At 32.8% G+C, this 23,961-nt stretch overlaps 1 protein-coding gene, 1 non-coding gene and 1 pseudogene across 2 annotated transcripts; 2 read left to right on the top strand and 1 right to left on the bottom strand.

Annotated features, from left to right (window-relative positions):
• Positions 1-2,013: 2,013 nt before the first annotated feature.
• LOC130952650 (small nucleolar RNA R71) lies at positions 2,014-2,121 on the bottom strand. Its single transcript, XR_009074828.1, has one exon. It is a non-coding gene; the product is annotated as a small nucleolar RNA R71 (small nucleolar RNA).
• Positions 2,122-21,178: 19,057 nt separating this feature from the next.
• Positions 21,179-21,952, top strand: LOC130949251 (glutathione S-transferase T3-like). Its single transcript, XM_057878023.1, has one exon. It carries the CDS (start codon positions 21,179-21,181, stop codon positions 21,950-21,952), a length of 774 nt encoding a protein of 257 aa, XP_057734006.1.
• Positions 21,953-22,347: 395 nt separating this feature from the next.
• LOC130949249 (uncharacterized) lies at positions 22,348-23,625 on the top strand (annotated as a pseudogene).
• Positions 23,626-23,961: the final 336 nt, after the last annotated feature.

Raw genomic sequence — 23,961 nt, 5'->3', positions numbered from 1 at the left:
TGCTTAGATTAGGTATTTATTTTCTTCAGAGTTCTTAAGAATGAATTCTAGTGTTTCAAGGTGATGTTCTTATCATCACCAAAGCTGATCGATTCTCATCAATTTAGCTCTTGAATGCAATGTCCTGCTGAAGCTTAGCTAGCTATGTCTAATTCCTTTAGACTAAAGCTTTAGACTAACATTGCATGATTCCTGGAATTCTCATTAAGAATTTTGATACCTTTATTTTCCTTTTCACTTAATTTTCGAAAAAGCACAAAAAAATTACAAAATCATAAAATCCAAAAATATGTCTTGTTTAAGTCTAGTGTCTCATTTTAAGTTTGGTGTCAATTGCATGTTTCTGTTCTTCTTGCATTTTTTTTTCGAAATTATGCATGTGTCTTCATTAATCTTCAAGTTGTTCTTGATGATTTCCTTGTTTTGATCTTTGAATTCTATTGACTTGAGTGTTTTGTTGTTTCTCATATGCAGTCTCAATAGTGTCAGTAGTATACAAACTGCTAAGTTTGGAGTCTTGCATGCATTGTTATTTGATTTTAGTTGCATTTTGATTATTCCTTATTATTAAAAATCCAAAAATATTTTTAATTTGTGTCTTTTCAAGTCAATAATACAGAGAATTGAAGATTCAGAACATACTGCAGAGGAATCACACAGAAAAAGCTGAGCATTCAAAAATGCCCAGTGAAGAAGACAGACTGGCGTTTAAACGCCAGCCAGGGTACCTGGTTGGGCGTTTAACGCCCAAAGAGGTAGCATTTTGGGCGTTAAACGCCAGAATGTATACCATTCTGGGCGTTTAACGCCAGGATGGTGCTAGGGGGAAGATTTTGTTTTCAAAATCAATTTTTTTTCAAGTTTTCAAAGTTTTTCAAAATCAAATCTTTTTCAAATCATATCTTTTCAATCAAATGTTTTCAAAATCAATTTCTTTCCTTTTTCAAAGATACTTCCTAACAATTAATGATTTGATTGAACATCTCAAATTTGTTGCCTTTTCTGTTGAGGAAGGTTTTATGTTTGAATCATATCTTTTCTTGTTAGGCAAGTCATTAATTTTTAAAATCAAATCTTTTTTAAAATGTTTTTCAAATCATATCTTTTTAAAATTGTTTTCAAATCATATCTTCTCAATCACATCTTTTTAAAACCAATCATATCTTCTTAACCACATCTTTTTCAAAATAGTTTTCAATCAAATCTTTTTAATTTCTAATTTCAAAATCTTTTTCAAAAATCACTTGATTTCTTTTCCACATTGAATTTTCGAAAATTCTCTTCCCTTCTTCCCACATCCTTCTATTTATGGAGTACTACTCCTCCTTAATGCACAATTCGAACTCTATCTAATCAAGTTCGAATTCTTCTACCTTCTTTCTTCTATTTTTCTTTTCCTCTGACACTTCAAGGAATCTCTATACTGTGACATAGAGGATTCCACATTTTTCTTTTTCTCTTCTCTTTCTTATGAGCAGGAGCAGAGACAAAGGCATTCTTGTTGAAGCTGACCCTGAACCTGAGAGAACCTTGAAGCGAAAGCTAAGAGAAGCCAAAGCACAACTCTCTTTAGAGGACCTGACCGAATTCTTCAAAGAAAAAGAACACATGGCAGCCGAAAACAACAACAATGCCAACAATGCAAGGAAGGTGCTGGGTGACTTTACTGCACCTACTCCCAACTTCTATGGGAGAAGCATCTCTATCCCTGCCATTGGAGCAAACAACTTTGAGCTTAAGCCTCAATTAGTTTCTCTAATGCAACAGAATTGCAAGTTCCATGGACTTCCAATGGAAGATCCTCATCAGTTCTTAGCTGAGTTCTTGCAAATCTGTGACACAGTCAAGACTAATGGGGTTAACCCTGAGGTCTACAGACTGATGCTATTCCCTTTTGCTGTAAGAGACAGAGCTAGAATATGGTTGGACTCACAACCTAAAGATAGCCTGGACTCTTGGGAAAAGCTAGTCAATGCCTTCTTGGCAAAGTTCTTTCCACCTCAAAAATGGAGTAAGCTTAGAGTGGAGGTCCAAACCTTCAGACAGAAGGATGGAGAATCCCTCTATGAAGCTTGGGAAAGATACAAACAATTAATCAGAAGATGTCCCTCAGACATGCTTTCTGAATGGAGCATCATAGGTATTTTCTATGATGGTCTCTCTGAACTATCCAAGATGTCTTTGGATAGCTCTGCTGGAGGATCTCTTCATCTGAAGAAGACGCCTACAGAGGCTCAGGAACTAATTGAAATGGTTGCAAATAACCAATTCATGTACACTTCTGAAAGGAATCCTGTGAACAATGGGACAAGTCAGAAGAAAGGAGTTCTTGAGATTGATACTCTGAATGCCATATTGGCTCAAAACAAGATATTGACTCAACAAGTCAATTTGATTTCTCAAAGTCTGTCTGAAATGCAAAATGCACCAAGCAGTACTAAGGATGCTTCATCTGAGGAAGAAGCTTATGATCCTGAGAATCCTTCAATGGAAAAGGTGAATTACCTAGGAGAACCCTATGGAAACACCTATAATTCTTCATGGAGAAATCACCCAAATTTCTCATGGAAGAATCAAGAGAGACCTCAACAAGGTTTCACTAATAATAATGGTGGAAGAAACAGGCTTGGCAATAACAAGCCTTTTCCATCATCTTCTCAGCAACAGACAGAGAGTTCTAAGCAGAATACTTCTGACTTAGCAACAATGGTCTCTGATCTAATTAAAACCACTCAAAGTTTCATGAATGAAACAAGGTCCTCCATCAGAAATTTGGAAGGACAAGTGGGTCAGCTGAGCAAGAAAGTTACTGAACTCCCTCCTAGTACTCTCCCAAGTAATACAGAAGAAAATCCAAAAGGAGAGTGCAAAGCCATAACCATGGCCGAATATGGAGAGGAAAGAGAGGAGGTGGACGCCACTGAGGAAGACCTCAATGGGCGTGCACCAACCTGCTCTGAGTTCCCCAATGAGGAACCATGGGAATCTGAGGCTCAAAATGAGACCATAGAGATTCCATTGGACTTACTTCTGCCTTTCATGAGCTCTGATGAGTATTCTTCCTCTGAAGAGGATAAGTATGTCACTGAAGAGCAAGTTGCTAAATACCTTGGAGCAATCATGAAGTTAAATGACAAGTTATTTGGAAATGAGACTTGGGAAGATGAACCTCCCTTGCTCACCAAAGAACTGGATGACTTGTCTAGGCAGAGACTGCCTCAAAAGAGGCAGGATCCTGGGAAGTTTTCAATACCTTGTACCATAGGCACCATGACCTTCAAGAAGGCTCTGTGTGACTTAGGGTCAAGTGTGAACCTCATGCCCCTCTCTGTAATGGAGAAATTAGGGATCTTTGAGGTGCAAGCTGCAAAAATCTCACTAGAGATGGCAGACAACTCAAGAAAATAAGCCTATGGACTTGTAGAGGATGTTCTGGTGAAAGTTGAAGACCATTACATCCCTACTGATTTCATAGTCCTAGAGACTGGGAAGTGCATGGATGAATCTATCATCCTTGGCAGACCCTTCCTAGCCACAGCAAAGGCTGTGATTGATGTTGATAGAGGTGAATTAATCATTCAAGTGAATGAAGAATCCTTGGTGTTTAAGGCCCAAGGACATCCCTCTATCATCATGGAGAGGAAGCATGAAGAGCTTCTCTCAAAACAGAGCCAAGCAGAGCCCCCACAGTCAAACTCTAAGTTTGGTGTTGGGAGGCCACAACCAAACTCTAAGTTTGGTGTTGAACCCCCACATTCAAACTCTAAGTTTGGTGTTGGGAGGTTCCAACACGGTTCTGAGTATTTCTGAGGCTCCATGAGAGTCCTCTGTCAAGCTAATGACATTAAAGAAGCGCTTGTTGGGAGGCAACCCAATGATTATATTTTATATATTTTCTTTTGTTATTTTATCTTTTTTGTAGGTTGATGATCATAAGAAGTCACAAAAACAATGAAAAAAGCAAAAACAGAATGAAAAACAGGAAGAAAAACAGCACACCCTGGAGGAAGATGCTGCTGGCGTTTAAACGCCAGTAAGCCTAGCAGTTGGGCGTTTAACGCCCAGTCTGGCACCATTCTGGGCGTTTAACGCCAGAAAGGGGCACCAGACTGGCGTTAAACGCCAGAAAAGGGCTAGAACCTGGCGTTAAACACCAGGAATGGGCACCAGCCCGGTGTTTAACGCCAGAAATGGCTCAAAACTTGATTTTTGATGCCATTTGGTGCAGGGATGACTTTTCCTTGACACCTAAGGATCTGTGGACCCCACAGGATCCCCACAAACCCCTCACCTATCAAATCCCATCTCTCTCTTCACCACTCACCTCCATAAAACCCCACTTACCTCACCATCCAAATTCAAACCACTACTTCTTCCCCTTTTGGCCTAACCACAAAGCCATCTCCCTCTCCTCCATTTCTTCTTCTTCTACTCTCTTCTTTCTTCTTTTGCTCGAGGACGAGCAAACCTTTTAAGTTTGGTGTGGTAAAAGCATTGCTTTTTGTTTTTCCATAACCATTTATGGCATCCAAAGCCGGTTCAACTGAGAAGGCATGACCTCAAGCCCATCACTAAGAAAAGGATGGAGCAAACAAGAGACCCCTCTCATCAAGAGATCCCTGAGATACTTCAAGGGATGCACTTTCCTCCACAAGACTATTGGGAGCAAATTAACACCTCCCTAGGAGAGTTGAGTTCCAACATGGGACAACTAAAGGTGGAGCATCAAGAACACTCCATCGTCATTAGAGAAGATCAAAGAATCATGAGAGAGGAGCAACAAAGACAAGGAAGAGACATTGAGGAGCTCAAGCACTCCATAAGACCTTCAAGAGGAAGAACAAGCCGCCATCACTGAGGTGGACCCGTTCTTTAATCTCCTTGTTCTTTATTTTCTGTTTTTCGAAAATTATGCTTTATGGTTATCCATGTTTGTGTCTTATGATCATTAGTGTCTTAGTGTCTATGCCTTAAAGTTATGAATGTCCTATGAATCCATCACCTTTCTTAAATGAAAACTGTTTTTATCACAAAAGAACAAGAAGTACAGGATTTCAAATTCATCTTTAAAACTAGCTTAATTAGTTTGATGTGGTGGCAACACTTTTGTTCTCTGAATGTATGCTTAAACAGTGCATATGTCTTTTGAATTTGTTGTTCATGAATGTTAAAATTGTTGGCTCTTGAAAGAATGATGAAAAAGGAGACATGTTACTGAGGATCTGAAAAATCATAAAAATGATTCTTGAAGCAAGAAAAAGCAGTGAATACAAAAAAAAGAGAAGGAGAAAACGAAAAAAAAAAGGGGGGGGGAGAAAGAAAAAGAAAAGAAAAAGAAAGAAATAAAATTGTGATCCAAGGCAAAAAGAGTGTGCTTAAGAACCCTGGACACCTCTAATTGGGGACTTTAGCAAAGCTGAGTCACAATCTAAAAAGGTTCACCCAATTATGTGTCTGTGGCATGTATGTATCCGGTGGTAATACTGGAAGACAGAGTGCTTTGGGCCACGGCCAAGACTCAATAAGTAGCTGTGTTCAAGAATCATCATACTTAACTAGGAGAATCAATAACACTATCTGGATTCTGAGTTCCTAAAGAAGCCAATCATTCTGAATTTCAAAGGATAAAGTGAGATGCCAAAACTGTTCGGAGGCAAAAAGCTACTAGTCCCGCTCATCTAATTTGGAGCTTAGTTTCATTGATAATTTGGAGTCTATAGTATATTCTCTTCTTTTTATCTTATTTGATTTTCAGTTGCTTGAGGACAAGCAACAATTTAAGTTTGGTGTTGTGATGAGCGGATAATTTGTACGCTTTTTGGCATTGTTTTTAGTATGTTTTTGGTAGTTTTAGTTGAGTTCTTAGTATATTTTTATTAGTTTTTAGTTAAAATTCACTTTTCTGGAATTTACTATGAGTTTGTGTGTTTTTCTGTGATTTCAGGTATTTTCTGGCTGAAATTGAGGGATCTGAGCAAAAATCTGATCCAGAGACTCAAAAGGACTGCAGATGCTGTTGGATTCTGACCTCCCTGCACTCGAAGTGGATTTTCTGGAGCTACAGAAGCCCAATTGGCGCGCTCTCAACGGCGTTGGAAAGTAGACATCCTGGGCTTTCCAGCAATATATGATAGTCCATACTTTGCCCAAGATTTGATGGCCCAAACCGGCGTTCAAAGTCACCTCAAGAAATCCCAGCGTTAAACGCTGGAACTGGCACCCAAATGAGAGTTAAACGCCCAAACTGGTATAAAAGCTGGCGTTTAACTCCAAGAAGAGTCTCTACACGAAAGTGCTTCATTGCTCAGCCCAAGCACACACCAAGTGGGCCCGGAAGTGGATTTTTATGTCATTTACTCATCTCTGTACACCCTAGGCTACTAGTTTTCTATAAGTAGGACCTTTTACTATTGTATTATCATCTTGGTTCTTCTGGTTCCCTCTCTGGGGCCGAAACCAATGATCACTCTTGTTCTTATGTATTTTCAACGGTGGAGTTTCTACACACCATAGATTAAGGTGTGGAGCTCTGCTGTACCTCGAGTATTAATGCAATTACTATTGTTCTTCCATTCAATTCCGCTTGTTCTTGTTCTAAGATATCACTTGTTTTTCAACTTGATGAATGTGATGATCCGTGACACTCATCATCATTCTCACTCATGAACAAGGTGACTGACAACCACTCTTGTTCTACAAGCAATCAAAGCTCTAGTGAATATCTCTTGGATTCCTGATAACACGATGCATGGTTGATCGCCTGACAACCGAGTGCTCGCCTGACAAACGAGCCAGCCATTCCGTGAGATCAGAGTCTTCGTGGTATAGGCGAGAACTGATGGCAGCATTCAAGAGAATCCGGAAGGTCTAACCTTGTCTGTGGTATTCTGAGTAGGATTCAATGACTGAATGACTGTGACGTGCTTCAAACTCCTGAGGGCGGGGCATTAGTGACAGACGCAAAAGAATCACTGGATTCTATTCCGGCCTGATTGAGAACCGACAGATGAATTCCGCTATGCTGTGACAGAGCATATGCAATCGCTTTCACTGAGAGGATGGGAGGTAGCCACTGACAATGGTGAAACCCTTGCTTAAGCTTTCCATGGAAAGGAGTAAGAAGGATTGGATGAAGGCAGTAGGAAAGCAGAGAGACGGAAGGGAAGGCATCTTCATGCGCTTATCTGAAGTTCCTACCAATGAATTACATAAGTATCTCTATCTTTATCTTTTATGTTATTTTCGTTCATCACCATATACATTTGAGTCTGCCTGACTGAGATTTACAAGGTGACCATAGCTTGCTTCATACCAACAATCTCCGTGGGATCGACCCTTACTCACGTAAGGTATTACTTGGACGACCCAGTGCACTTGCTGGTTAGTTGTGTGAAGTTGTAGTGATCACAATTTCGCGCACCAGTACGCGTGGGTCACACGTATGCGTGAGCGAATATTTTGGCCCATTTCGAATGGCTAAGTTTGAAAATCTACAGAATTTTAGTTTTGAGTCCCAAACTTTCGATGCGCATAACTTTTTTGTTTTAAATTATTTTTCATCCGTTCATCGAACGGCGTAAACTCACGAACCCAATTTTTTATGAATCAAGTTTGGAATCATTTGGCTGTTCGAAAGTCAAGTTATGACTTACCGAAATTCGGCCAAAAATCATTTTTTTACAAAAACATCAAACCTCAATTTTTTATCAAGTCACCTTTCAAAAATCAGCCTATAATACTCAAATTCAGCACCAACTCATACAATATCATAGCAACCTCACTCCACATCCTTCCACCACCCATTAAACTCCAATTTAAACAACTCTAGCACATGAACTTCACATTTATATCAATAAGAACATCAATAATTCATTATCTATACAAATTCATTACTATCAATATGTCAATCATCATCATAGCATCATTTAACATTCTATTTCCACACCCAATATTCAATAATACCCAACTCCCAACCTTGTTCACAATTGCCAGCATGACACTAAGCAATTCAACATATACATGCATTCATTCTTATCCTATGGTCATCTAGCCTAAGTTTTCACAGAATATTATATATTAAATACGAGAAACCAAAACCATACCTTTACCGATTTCTACGTATTTTTCAAGGCAACCCACCAAAGTCAAACACAATCCCAAAGGTCCAAGATCACCAAAGCATTGACACCTAACCTCCACCAACTTCCAATGCCCACAATTTAAGCTCCAATATGTATATATATACACCTAAATTCACATAACCACACATATATATCCAAATCATAATACCTAACACACAAAATCATAGAATTGACTAGGGTTAACAATCCTTACCATACCCACGGACCAAACGAACCAAGTCCAACAAGTTTCGCAAGCTAAATCGAACCTAGAGTACCAAAATCAATCAAAATCTCAACATAGATACTCACAAATTTTGAAATTCAAGGGGTAGAAAAACTGGAGTGAGGGTGTGGCTTACCTATGAAATTGTTCCGATAGATTCGTAGAGCTCGACGTGGTGGTTGTGTGGCCGCAAACGGTGCGACGATCAGAGCTCAAAGTGAGAAGATATGGTGGTTGAAATTGGAGTCAAGGGTTTTGAGTTCTTCTTCCCATCCCCAATAGGTTTTGCAGCATGAATAAAGAGAAAGGAGGAAGGGGAAGCTGTGTTCATTAATTGTTATTGGGCTGAATTGGGCCTTGGGCCCATTTTGGGTCTAGTTCGGCTCGTTCGGTCCAATCTTGAGCCAACTTTTTTGAAATTCGTGTCAAAATTCTTGTTTTAAGTTGTTCTATCTTATTTTATTATAAATTTATATGGTGTAGTCTATGGTGGCCACAAGTTTTGGTGCCTATGGTGGCTATGGACTTTACAAAATGATATTTTTAACCAAACAAAATGAAAAATTGAAGCACGTTTCAGTTCTATTAATAAATAATGACATGTTTATGAGTGTAAATAAAATAAAAAAAATTAGACCATTTATCATATTTCTTGACAAAAAAATGATCTACTTAAATTTTAATATTAGAATAATTATCTGCACACCTAGTAAATTGAACATCCGATATATCTATTATTCATATTATTTAATATTTTCATTGTCTACTTATACTTTCTTTTTTATAATTAATAATTTTAAATTTCACTTGACTAACACTAAAATTTAATTAATAACAGTAACTTTAGATTTCAAATTTTTTATTGCAGAATAAAATGATTATTTTAATTAAAAATAAAAGATATAAATAATTATTTATTAACGTGAGAAAAAAATTAATGCAATGTAAGTATTTTTAGATACTATCATTTTTTAAATTTTGGGCATTGGTAGCAACTCCATTTTCAACGACGAGAGAAAATGATAGATCATTTTTTTTTGTCAAAAAATGATAAATGGTCTAATTTTTTTCTTTTATTTACACTCATAAACATGTCATTATTTATTAATAGAACTGAATCGTGCTTTAATTTTTCATTTTGTTTGGTTAAAAATATCATTTTGTAAAATCCATAGCCACCATAGGCACCAAAACTTGTGGCCACCATAGATTACACCAATTTATATTCCTAATTTCTTTTATTAAAATTTATTTTATTAGTTAATTATTCGCTAATTTTACGGGGTTTATAACGAGGGGCAGACAACGATAAAGACTCGAGGAGGAGGGATGACACCAACGATCGAGAATGGCTCCGACAAGAACAGCGCTGACTAAAATTCGACGGAAAGTGACTTCTCTCTCCACTCCGCCGGAAAGTGAGAGAGGCGGCGAGAGGGACGTTGTGTGAGGATTGAGGAGAGAGCTTAGGGTTAAGGTTGAAAAGTGATGGTTTTTTTAATTTATTTTGAAATCTAATTTATTCCTATTATTTAAAACATACTAATTAATTTGTAACTTTTTTTTTAGTTGGTCGCAAATTCAGTCCCTAATAGCGACCGATTTAGTGACCAATTACTCTAATGCTAAGATTTTATAGTTGGTCACTAAAATCAGTCGCCATATTAACCCTTTGCAACCGATTTAGTGACCGTTACCTTAGCGACCGAATTAGCAACCAACTATTTTATCAACATATTTTTAAGTCCGTTGCTAATTCAGTCACAAAATTATAAAATAGCAACCAATTTAGCGACCGAATGCTTTAAAACCAGCATTTTATAGTTGGTCGTTAAATCGGTCGCTATCTTAACACTTAAAACCGATGTAGCGACTAACTTCTTAAAGACCAACCATTATTAGGCTTGTTTTTATATTGCTCGCTAAATCGGTCGCTAAATTAAAAATAGCAACCGATTTAGCCACCAACATATCTTAAAATCTTGTTTTTTTGTTTTAGTTGCTAATTCGGTCGCTAAGTTAAAAAAATAGCAATCGATTTTAGTGACCGACTACATTGGCTTTGTCATTGGTAGTTAAATCGGTCACTAATTTTTATTTTAGTGATCAATTTAGCAACCAAGAGTGGATAGTCACTAAATCGGTCGCTAATTTAGTAATCGATTTTTTTTAAATAAAAAAATTTGATTAATTGCAAAATTGGTCACTAATAGGACCCATTTTGTTGGTTACTAAAATCGGTCGCTATTTTATAGCTTTTTTGTAGTGTAAATAATAAAATAATATTTTTGAATATTTTCTTTCATAAATTTTGAAAATAAAAAATATTAAATATAAAAAATAAAAAGTATGAAAACGCAAATTAAACTTGCTCTAATTCTATTAAGATTATTTTAATGTAACTTTTTATTTATATCTTTATTTATAACTATAGTACACTTGATTTAAAAACCAAAAAAGAAAAATTAACTACACTATATATATATATATATATATATATATATATATATATATATATATATTGTTGGGAATAAGGAGTATGACCACAATCTAATCAATCATGTGTCAAATAATTTATTATTATTATTATATTAAAATGTTAATATAATAAGGTCCTTGATTAAATTCAGAGATTTATCATTGTGATAGTGATCATAATATTGAGAGATAAATCTTTTATAATTTAATCTAAATTGTTCTTGGTCATAGGATTGTTAAAAAGGACATTAATAATCTGAAAAGACCAATATATATATATAATGGTCTTCATTGGATGAAGATTAATAGATCTCATTTATTAAATTATATATATAGATGGTGTATATAGAGATATGACCATTGAACTGACTCACTTTGAAAATTTCTAATGGTTATAATTACCGCATATTTGTCAGTAGGATATTCTCAAGATGAACATAGTAACAGAGTTTTCTTTAACCTGCGACTGTCATAGTAATTAACAATGTATTTATTATACTTTGATTCCGAACACCTAATACCCTAGGGTGCTAGTTGAATGGATATTGGGTATGATTTAAATACTTGTAGAATTAATGATTAGTCAATAAGGAATCCGTCAACTCTCGGTAAAGAGTTTGAGCTCTATGATTATAATGACTGAGAGGAATAAAACCTTGGCCAAGGGGATTGAATGAATGAAGAAATGAGTTTCTTAAGTCATTCACACTTCATTATAATAATGGTAACAAGTTAGAGTTTGACAATTAAACCATACTCTAAAGGTTAAACAAGAGCTGGAAAGATGGAAGGAATTGTACTTTGTTCTTCTGAGGTTTTTAGTAAAAATATATTACTTCATACTATCGGGTCGTTGAGGAGTGTTGCTAGACGCCAACCTTGATTAGTAAATTTAGTACGACTAATTTACTACCTGCTTAGTATTGAACCTATGGGGTCACACACTAATGAGTGTTCTAACATTTGCTATAGAATTATTTAATTATTATTTTGATTTGATCAAATAAATAATTATATTAATTCAAATGGAATATTATTATATTCTTTGCTAGCACCAAGAATATAATAATAGTATGATAATTGAGAACATTAAATGAGATTTGAGAATAATTAGTTATTCTATTTCTGAATTTGGATGAGATCCTAACTGATTCTGTTTTCAAATTGAGTTATGATATGATTCATAAAATTTGAATGATTCAGATTTGGAATTTCAAGATATAATTTAAATTTGAATTGAGAATCAAATTTAAAATCAGTAACAAATCTCATACTATATATATGTACGTCAAGAGTACAGGAAAGTCACACGAGAGAATAACAAGAGTTTTATTCCTTTATCTCTACACACATAAATGTATGTGAGCTTAATTCTTGGAGAAGAATTTTATGGCATGCAAAGAGTTGTAAGAGATTTCTCAATTTAGATCAGATGTCCATTGGTCAAGGAGTTGACAGCAAATATTGGTTTCGATATAGATACGCATAGCACCTTCGTACCATCGAAGGAAAAAGTAATTTTTACTAGCATACACAGGTATTTAGATTTGATCTATATATTATTATTGGAATAAAGTTTAAGTACAAAATAGATCTTTAGAATTACTTTTTTTTCTTCCGCTGTGTGTTATGAACACATGGTAATCCTTCATATATATATATATATATATATATATATATATATATATATATATATATATATATATATATATTAAATTAATTCAAATACTCTAAATTCTATTGAAAATAATATATAATTTCTTAATTTGCCTGTATTTATATAAAAAAAAATCTTATACATATTTTCGAACGAATTGAATTAATTGAGAATTAAGAAGTTCGTGTTTTTGCATGCAGTGGTGGCTAATGTGAATTTTCGCTTCCCATTCCATGGTCAATACGGACAATACCATTGTACTTAGTGGGAGGAATAAAAACCATGGTCAGATGTACCCATCGCATGGTTTTATTTTTCCATGGTTTCAGGTTTCAGACTTCTTAGCCAATAATTGATACTCTTATTGGAGCATAAAAATCATGGCATAATGGTCGCACTTTAAAAATGAGTAAAAGAGACAAAAAGTGTTATATAACATTGACAAAAACCCCTGACAAAAAAAAAAAAAAAAAAACAAACATTGACAATAACAAAATTTTGCTACTTATTTTGTTCGTCGTGTGAGCGAAATATACATATATTTATCTCCTTTTTTATTATAATGGAATTTGGAAATATATATGTAATGTGAAGTAGAAATGTAAATACTCTCATATTTATTTCTATATATTAATAATTATTATATTTATTTCATTTATTTAAAAAAATCAATTTTTCTTTATTATTAACTGGAGTTTACTATATACATTAAATAATATTATTGTATCTCATCATGTACCATATATTATGTGTATTTCTCATATTATATGATAAAATTAAAATATTTGAAGATATAACCGAGTAAATGGAGATAGAATAAACCTGTAATGTGTGTGAGTGTATGAAGAACAAGCCACGGGGAAAGGAGAGATGTCGGTCTCCGTTGTTAATATTAAAGTATATAATAATTAATTTAATTCAAATGATGGGTGGTAGCTAAGGGTACCCTTAAGGTGTATTTGGACTTTGAGGATTTAGAAGTGTTGGTAAGGTAGTGATGGAAGAGGGTTTTAGAATTCTAGAGTTTGGAAAAAAAAGTCATTGCAATTGGGTTGAGGGCTTCACAAGTTGAAGATGATAGGGATAATTTAGAAATTAAATGTACTTTTTTAACGAAATATATAGTTAACAAAAAAAAAAAAGTAACGTACAATGGAATAATTTTTTAAACAAAATTTATTTTTTATGGATATAATAATAGTTTAATTTTTTTTTTAAAAATTTTTCAATTATATTTGTTTGTAAAGACTGAAAATGACAGATTAAGTTTCAGTATCATATTCGATAGTTAAAAATTAAAATTAAAATTTTTAATTTCAGAATATAAAATTTCAGTTTATTTATTATCTCTAAAAAATAAAAATATAGGAGACTTAAATTTTTTAAACCGACGAAAATTAAAATTTTAATAATATTTTTTTTTTCAAAATATACGCATTCAATTTTTAAAATTTTAATTCAATCCCTCTTTAAAAACAAATCAGGGTTTTTCTCTCATTTAATTTTTTCTTTCTCTTCTGACTCAGGCAAACTCTACCCAATGGCACTCCCTCCTCAAGCTCCATCCTATTGTCGCCGATGTTGTTGTGTCGAAGATAAGTCATCGTCGGTCTTTCGCTGTTTAGCATTTTGTGTTCATTTTTCTGTCCAATATGTTTCTCTTGAGTTTCGTTATGTTCTTCAATCTTCTTTTGTCTGTATTTCTGTTTGTTTGCATGAGTGTTATGAGATACTCCCAATTAGAAAGTAAACAATGGTAAATTTAAATTCATAGAATTCAACAATTGACCCAAAAAAGTCTAAAAACAAAAACAACCAAAATATTGAAAGAAAAAGAGAAAAAAAAAAGTTAATCAAGTAGTCCTATATATCTAGTCCTTATCATAAGATCCTAACTTATAAAATTTGCCCAAAAATTAAATATATAGGTGAAGGGAGGTGAAGAAAGGTCAGGTGGAGGGAGGCTGAGGACTCACTAAGAGGGAGAGAGAAAAGCTGAGAAAGATTAGCTTTGTAGTGTTATTATTTTTTTAATAAATAAAAATATTTTAATAATTATTTTTATTTTAATCTTTATATTTATCTTAAACTAAACAAGATACAGAATTATAATTTAATTTTGTACACCGTAAATCAAACACAATACATAGATTTTGTTAGAAATTAAACAAGAGATTAAACTAGAAAAAAAATTTGTATATTATTGAGTGTATTCAAGTTGTCTGAAACGATACAATTTAAAAGGATATTTATAAGTGTTAAGAGAATCGTAACAATAAAGACGTAATATTTTATAATAAATATTTAGATATATTAAATAATTCTAATGAATGCTAATTGATCTTAATATATTCTAACAGATTTAATTAAATCTCTGTCTTTTAGTCTTAGTCTTAATCTCTCTTCTAAATCTAATCTTTTAATATTAAAATCGGTTTTGTTAGAAAATCAATTAGAAGTGTAATCAATTGGAGCCAACTAATTGAAAAACAAGTCTGTTATAAAAAAAATCACCCCCTACTACCTTAATTTTTTAAATCTCAAAACTAAAAATAGAAGAAATTAGCCTGAATTAATTTGAGTTGGTTTATATTGTGGTTAACTTTTTAGATTTTTTTTCTTAAAATTATGGATGACTCTTCCAAAGATGACAATAATACTAATATCTTCTGACTTAGTGGTCATTTTATCTCTCATGTATGTATAATTATATTTTTTTTATCATAAAATGTATCTAAATTAATAGATAATATTGGCTAAAAATATGATGACCTATTCTCAAGTATAGGCAATTTATAGAAAATAGTGAGAATATATTTTTATTGTTAAATTTTGAATTGATATCTATTTTATTTTGGATAACTTTATGTGTAATCCAGTTTTGAATTATAAAAATTTTGAATCAATTATCTTGATTGAAGATCAAAGCTAAGACTTTTAAGAAGAGTTGTTAAGACTCAAATTTCAAATTTAATATATTTGGAAGAGATTTAAAAGATCAAGATTGGGAGAGATTTGATTTAGAAGATATGATAATGATAGACACAACTTAGAGAATAAGTATATAATTTTTGCTTCCTATAAGTAGAGTACTAGAAAATTTTACTTAGATACAATTTTTCTAATTGCCAAGTGGTTTTAGGTTAAGATGGATCTTTTTGAATTATTCTCTTGAACTTTTGTTTTCATTTATTTTTCTGATTTAATTAATTATATAATTATTTAGTTTTTCTTAATGTTTTCCATAAGATTCATAAAGTTAAGAATTGATTTATGTTTACCTAAATAAATAGATAGAAGTTAAAATATAGCCTATTGAGGAATTGATTGTTTGCTTCTGAGGTCTTAGCAATTTTCATTTTTTTTAATCGATAGTTAGGTTTAAATTGAAATTAAGTTATTAAGCTGATTATTCTAATTAGAAAAGTCGTTGTACTTGAACTATCAAAATACTATTATAGTTAAGAGCAATTCCACTTTAATTATATTATATTGAAAAAAGTGTGGATGAATAGTTATTAAAGAGTTTAAGACTGTAGATGGACTTGAATTTTATAATACCCGAATTTTTAAAAAATTATATAATTAGTTATACATAATTTATTATTGTATTTAAAGAAAAATTATTTTTCTAAAAGTAATTAAATTAAATTTTATGATATCTTGAGTTTAAAATCTATTAAAATTTTTAAATTATTTTTATTATTGTAATAAGATATTTAAAAAAAAATAAAAGAATTATTATTTATTTATTTATTTATTATAGTCAAAATCATTAAGGAGAACGTGTATATATGCATATATTAATAATGACACATGCTTTCATTTATTCATTATTCTTGATACCTAACAATTAAATTGCCAATGAACTTTATGATTAGCATTAGTAATTACTCAGTTTTCATAAGGGCACAAAGGAAAAGAATTGGCCGAAACCATTAAGGGAGAAAAAGAAATAAATGGAAACGTGGCCTTGAATGCATAGTATATAGAACAATGACACCTAACAAAGCTTAACTCCACACAAATCACCACCTAATATCTTTGCTCATCTCATAACCAAACTGAAGTTGGAAGAGAAGAAAAGAAAGCACAGAGAAAGAGAGAGAAAGCCGTGAGCGAGGGAAGGAAGAAACCGAGGCATTGTTGAGCCTTCGGTTTCGATTTTTTGAGATTCGTAACTCCAATGAAAAATCTAATCTGATAAAAGTGTTCGTATCCTCCTCCTCTGCGTATTGGCGTCACTTTTGATCGGTGGAAGTTGACGGTGATATAACTCCACTTTCCCTTGAGTTCGGTCAATTGGAGTTTTAGGAGGCACAGACGATTCTTAACGTTTTCTTCTTCAGCAGTTCGGTCAGAAAACTTCTCCGGAGGTCCCGTTAGTTTGATTTCATATGGAGGTAGGGTTTGGTAACTTTATAATAATTAAATGTGAGTTTGATAAGTGAATGTTGATTTAGCTGATTATTGCGTGAATTTGAATGAGTTTATGTTAAATTATTGTTGAATTATTGTTGTTTGCTTGAGATTTGATTCAGTTATGTATGAACTAGTTGGATACTTTGATTATTTTGGGAATAAGAAATGGAATTTTCAAAAGCTTTAAGAAATATATTAACTGATTTTGAATTATTAAAGAAATATTTTTGCTGCTGGAGTCGGTTGGATTATTAATTGTTTTAAAGATTTTGGAGAATGGCATAAAGATGTGGTTTTAGTTTTAAAAGAAAAGAGAAGATAATCGCACGTACTTATGAGAATGAAAGATCACGAGAGGGTGACGGAAAGTAAATAGTTATAGTGCCGATGTAAAAGTGTTAAGCCGTGGGCTTTGTTTTTGAATGATTGTGCGGGGACGCCCGTGTGTATGGAACGGCTTCCAGGAGAAAGTGGCACATGCTTCAGCTGGAGAATCAGCGCCTGCAAGTACTTGCAGAGGTCATGTTCGGCATACTTCAGCTGGAGAATCAGCGCCTACAAGAAGTGGAAACTTGCAGAGGTTATGCCGCTGGAATGCCTTATCTGACTTGCGGGTCGGATTGCGTCGGGTGCGGGTCGAAACCGACAAATGAGCTCATTACCTGCGATAGGAATAGACATGCATCATGCTTGTTTGCGCATATCTATGTGCTGTGTAACTCTGTGATTGTGTGTGTGTGCTGCGTGACTGATTGACTTCTGAGTTCTTTTATTATTCATGCTTATAAGTGTTTTGTTGTTAGTTGCGGTTGGTTAATAATGGCAAAATGAACTTAACTTCTAACCCCGACCCTACTAAGAACTTCCCGGTTCTTACCCCCTATCTCCACCCCTTTCAGCTACAGGTGCAAAGGCTCATTGTCAAATTACGGGAGCACAGAGGAATATGTTTATAAGTTGAGTTGTTAGGATTTGTTTTCCCCTCGCTTTGTCAGTTAGAGTTTTTAGAGGGGTAGGATTTGTTTTTGGGAATCTTAAAATAAGTTTATGTATTTAATACTATGTGAATATATATACTTTTGTGATTTAGTGGCGTAAAATAAAGTCTCTTTTCGTTTTCTTAATTAAAGCTTCGGTTCGTATTCGCGAAGGCTCAATATTAAATAAAGATAGTATATAATAAAAAGGTTTAGAGGTAAGTAGCACTCAAACTTTTAGTACGATTATGAGGTACTAAAAGTTAGGGTGTTACAAATTTTGTCACCTGTTTTTTTATTTATTGTTTCTTATGTTTATAGTTTGTTGATTTCGTGTTTTGTCTAGATAGTGTTAGGCTCAATTGAGCTTATACTTAATTAGTTTTCAAGAAAATGTTAACCTTTTCATTCAATTTCTTATTACTTGCGACTCAACGTATTTGCCCTAACTGAATTGTATTCGATAACAAACTTGTTGAAGTTATAAGAGATAAAAACTAAGACTCCATACTTAACGCCACTACAAAAAAATGAAACATTTATAAAAACTTTGTAACAAAAATTAATAATTATTACATAATAATAATATTTTGTAACAATAATACAATTTATTACAAAATATTTTAATATTTTATAATAACTTAATTTTTTAATTATAAATTATATTGACTTTTGTAACAAATCAGTGTTTTGTTACAAAATTTTAAAATATTTTATAACAAAAGATGAAATTGTTGCAAAAGTTTAAAATATTTTGTAATAAAATATTAATTTATTTTAAAAATTTTAATTATTTTGTAACAAAAAATTAATTTTTCACAAAATTTAATATTATTTGTAACAAATTATTTGTTTGTCATAAAATACAAGAATTTTTGTAACTAAAAAAATTTATTTAAAAATGTTAAAATCTTTAAGATAATTTTACTTTTTTTAAAAAATTTTATTTTTTAAAATATTATTTGTGTTAATTAATTATTTTTTTATAAAAAATTAAAGATTAAATTATTTATTTTTAAAAATAGTATATATTATTTTATATCTTTTAATAAAATTAATATATAATTTTTTTAATAATTAAGTCTTAAATGTTGATTAAAAATTAAATTTTTAAATTAAAAAAATTAATTATTAAACATAAATAAAAATAGTTAAAATTTAAAAATAAAAACAAATATAAAAAGTAAAAATCCTAACTCTAACCCTCATCTTTATTTTTTATTTTGCTGTTTGCCGTCTTTATCCATTTAAATAAAATTTTGAAAAATTTTCTTAAATTTAAAACCCAACACTCATCATTAAACCAGTAAAATCTCTAATTGTTAGAAAATAAATAATAAATTATTTGTATTGTGATTTATTATAGTTATTCATGGTTTCATTTTCAAAAAATTATTTACCAAAAAATAATTAAAACAAAGTTATGAGATTTTGGATTTAAAATTAATTATAATTCATATAAATTTCATAAATATTTAGATATTTTCTTATTTAGAATTTAAAACTTTAGTAATTTGACTACTCCTAATTTTATTAAAAATACTTACTCTATACCCTAATTTTATTAAAATTCTCAAATAAAAACTTAATTTACACACACTCTCCAAAATAATTTAAAATAAAAATAGTTTTTTTTTTGAAAAACTCGAAACGGCCTCATTTTAAGTAGGAATGTACACAGTCCGATCCGACCCGAAAACTCGGTCCAAATCCAAAGAATTTTGGGACATATTAGTCCGGACCCGAAGTGGCCGGAGACCAACCCGAAAAAAAAATAATGAAACCAAAAGGAGGCATGAAACTAGGACCGGGTCATAGCTCAGGTCGTCCGGCCTGGCCCGGCCTAGTGAGCATCATTATGTGAACTTTTCATGCTAGCCTAGGGCATGCATTCAGTTCACGCAATACACAAGCCTCAATACCTCATTGCCTCTGACCCTCTGTGCCTCACAAGCCTTTTCCCTGACCCTGCTACAGTCCCATCCTTAGAGCATCTCCAACGGGCAAAACTTTGGAGCCCTCCTATTGTGTTGTCAAAGAGAAAAGAGAGATGGGGCATTGGAGAGGAACTCACTTGAGTTCCTTCACGCAATTCAAAACGAGGGAGTCCCTCTGAATGGGGACTCCCATTAACCAATACACAATTGCCAAATGGCAAGTAAAATAAAAAATAAATAATTATATAAAATATTAATTAATTAAATAATTAATTAATTAATTAAATAATTAATATATTAAATAATAATTAATTTAATAATAATTATAATGACTAATTATATTAAATATTGATTTTTATTTAATTTAATTTATATAATTAATTAACTAATAATTATTAGTAATTAAATTATAATTAATTTATTAATAATTATAATAATTAAATAAATTAAATAATTAAATTTTTATTTAATTAATAATTTATATTAATTATTATATAATTAATATTAAATATTATTTATATTATTATATTAATTTAGCCGTTACAAAATTAGCCGTTGTAAAAATAGCCGTTAGAAACTAGCCGTTACTATGTTACCGTTATTATTAATAAATTAATATTTTGTTACTCTATATATACCACTTAGATACACTTCTATTGCCACACTCTCTACTACTCTTCTTCATCTTCTTCCAAGTTTACAAAATCAAAATTCTGCTACTATTATTTTTTGTTCGAAAAAATGGATCCAAACCAACTCAACTCTTTCTTCAATTACTTACAAAACTTTTCTCAAATTTCAAATACCCAACAATCTCAAACCTCAAACTCTCAAGTTCCAAATCAAAACTTCATACTACCAAATACATTTCAAAATCCAAATCCACAAAATCTTTCTAATTTCAATTTTTAAACTCCTTATAATAATCAATTTCCTATATTCCAACCGCAAAATCAAAATTCACAAACACCCCATTTTCCATTTTCATCCATATTTAACCCCTCTATCGGAAATGTTACTCCAACTTTCTTGCCATTTCTAACTCAATTTAGTGCATCAAGACATAACTCATCTGGTGTTGGTGGCTCTTCTAATCCATCCTCTCAGACTCCTATACAATCTAGTCCAAATTTGTAATATTCAGATTTTACCAACCCTCATGGATTAGATGCTATCAACCTCAATGATGATGATATTGAAGATCGGAGGCAAGATAGTATTCAACACTGACATTGGAAAGAGGATGAGATGATGATCAGTGCATGGTTAAATGTTTTAACGACCCTATAGTTAGTACCGATCAAAAGGGGGAAACATTTTGGAGTCGAATTCATAGCTACTGTGTAGAATTTTGCTCCGACATGACAAGGAGGGTAGTTGCATGTAAGAAACGATGGTATAAGATCAACAAGGCTGTTGCACAATTTGTTGGTTGCTACGATCAAGTTAGTCGAAACATAAGGAGTGGTTCGAACGCTGATGATGTAAAGGAGTTTGCTTATAAACTTTATTCCACAAATTATGGTAAAAAATTCACTTTTAAGAGGCATTGGAACATGCTTCGGTTGGAGCAAAAATGGAGAAGCCAACTACCTACACAGAGTGGCGGCTCAAAGAGAACCAAGGTTAGTGCAACTAGAGCATACTCATCCTCATCAAACTCAGAAACACCGTTGGCTGACGAACCCGGTGTGGACTCTCCCGTTCGCCCACAAGGATCAAAGAAGAGCAAGCGAAAAGGTAAGGGAAAAGCACAAATGTCTGAAGATTTTAGTGAAAGAAAATCATCGGTTGTCAAAAAATTATCTCTCATGGAAGATTTTAAGAATGTTAGAGAAAGGAAACTAATGGATAGGAAAAAAGAAAGAGAAGAGAAGAAGGAACATAGAGCAAAGATTATGGCAATCAAAGAGAAGGAGTTACAAATTCAAGCGACAATGAAAGAACAAGAATTACAAACTCAAAGGTATATTAAAGAAATGGAGATAAAAGCAAAAGAAAGGGAGATGGAAAGGATGGCCAAGGAAAGAAAAAGGGAGATGGATATGAAAATACTTAATGCTGACACGTCTACAATGAGTGAAAAATGTCGACCTCTTCATGAGATTGCATGTGAGAAAATAATCGCCAAGTGATTTACTTAATGGTTCCTTGTATTCGTAGAGTTATGTAGTATGTTCTTATTTTATTGCGTATTACTGGTATGTGATGTAGTTTGTTTTATTTATTTCTGATGTAAGTTTTTAAATTAGTCAATATTATTGTGCCCTTATTGTTCATGAAAGTGACCGTTGCAAAACTAGCCGTTGCAAAACTAGCCGTTACAAAACTAGCCGTTAACTAGCCGTTGCAAAACTAGCCGTTACAAAACTAGCCGTTAAGGTACTTATTGCAGACACACTTATAAATATCAACTATCAATGACTCTGCAACTCCACTTCAACTCTTGTTTCTCACCTTGAAAGAGAACTAAAAATTACATTTTTCCATATGGCAAGAAATTTTGATGATATGTTTAATGAGGCTTTGTATGGCAAAAGAAGACGGCAAGATAACACACTCAGATAATTGGATCAATGAGTATTTACTCGAAGATTCAGAAGAAGAAGATATCGATAGAAGCTCTATCCCAATTACTTGTAGATGGATCAACAGAGATCGAGAAGCAGGACATGATCGCCTTTTCCAAGATTACTTTGCAGATGAACCGGTGTATAATGCTAACATTTTTCGACGGAGATTTCGAATGAGAAGATATGTGTTCCTTCGGATAGTAGACGCTCTCTCAAACGTCTATCCGTATTTTCAACAGAGGGTTGATGCAACTGGAAGAAGAGGCTTGTCACCACTCCAGAAATGTATCGCTGTGATACGGATGTTAGCATATGGCGTAGCAGCTGATACTGTTGATGATTATGTGCGCATAGGCGAGAGCACTACAATTGAATGCTTGGAAAAATTTGTTGAAGGTGTTATTTTCGTGTTCCAGGATGAATACTTGCGAAACCCAATCCAATGATGTACAATGCTTGCTACAAATGGCGGAGGGTCGTGGCTTCCCTGGCATGTTAGGTAGCATTGACTGCATGCATTGGCAATGGAAAAATTGTCCAAAGGCGTAGAAAGGTATGTACATAAGTGGTTATCGTAGGGTTGCAACCATAGTACTTGAGGTTGTAGCATCTTCAGACCTTTGGATATGGCATGCGTTCTTTGGAGTTTCTGGTTCAAATAATGATATCAACGTGTTAGATCATTCTCCAGTGTTTGATGATATTCTAAATGACCGTGCTCCGAAGGTAAATTATACTATTAATGGTAATAATTATACAATAGGATACTATTTAGCAAATGGTATTTATCCTGAATGGGCCACATTTGTCAAATCAATCTCAAAGCCACAAGGGGGAGAAACGCAAGTTATTTACACAATACCAAGAAGGGCAAAGAAAAGATATGGAACGAGCATTCGGAGTGTTGCAAGCACGCTTTGCAATTATACGTGGTCTAGTTCGTTTTTTGGGAAAAGAAGAAGCTTGCCAACATAATGAGAGCTTGTATTATATTGCATAATATGATTGTTGAGGATGAAAGAGATACTTATGCAGGAAATTTTGCTCAAGGCTTAGAGTATGAAGATTTTGAAAATGGCTTATCACAACCTCAGTTGGGAGAGGAAGATTTTGCACCATACCATCAATTTCTCCAAAGAAATGTCCAACTTCGAAATAGGCAGCAGCATAGACAATTGAAGGAAGACTTGATTGAACACATATGGCAATTTCACAATGCTTGTCATCAACTATAGAGTTTAATTATGTTTTTCTTTGTATTAAGGAATTTTACAAATTAGTGTAATCCCGAATTATCTATTGTGTATTATTGTTATATATGAATTTATTTAATATTAATATCTTTTAATAGTGAATTATTTTTAAATTTCAATACTTAAATTACATTATTAAAACAAATTAATTACATTAATTTCAAGTATTTTAATTAATTAATTAAGTGGGACCACAATAGGGACTAAAGTTAGTTCCTCCTAATGGAGAAGAGAGAGATATTTTGAGTTCCTATTTACTGTTTATGACGCAAAAGCTGATGTGGAGTTACTTTTTATGACAGGTGGGCCATAACCAGG

This window comes from Arachis stenosperma, chromosome 9 (assembly GCF_014773155.1).
Source record: "Arachis stenosperma cultivar V10309 chromosome 9, arast.V10309.gnm1.PFL2, whole genome shotgun sequence".
Lineage (NCBI taxonomy): Eukaryota > Viridiplantae > Streptophyta > Magnoliopsida > Fabales > Fabaceae > Arachis > Arachis stenosperma.
Note: the sequence above shows the minus strand (reverse complement) of the source record. Positions and strands in the feature narration are given on the sequence as shown.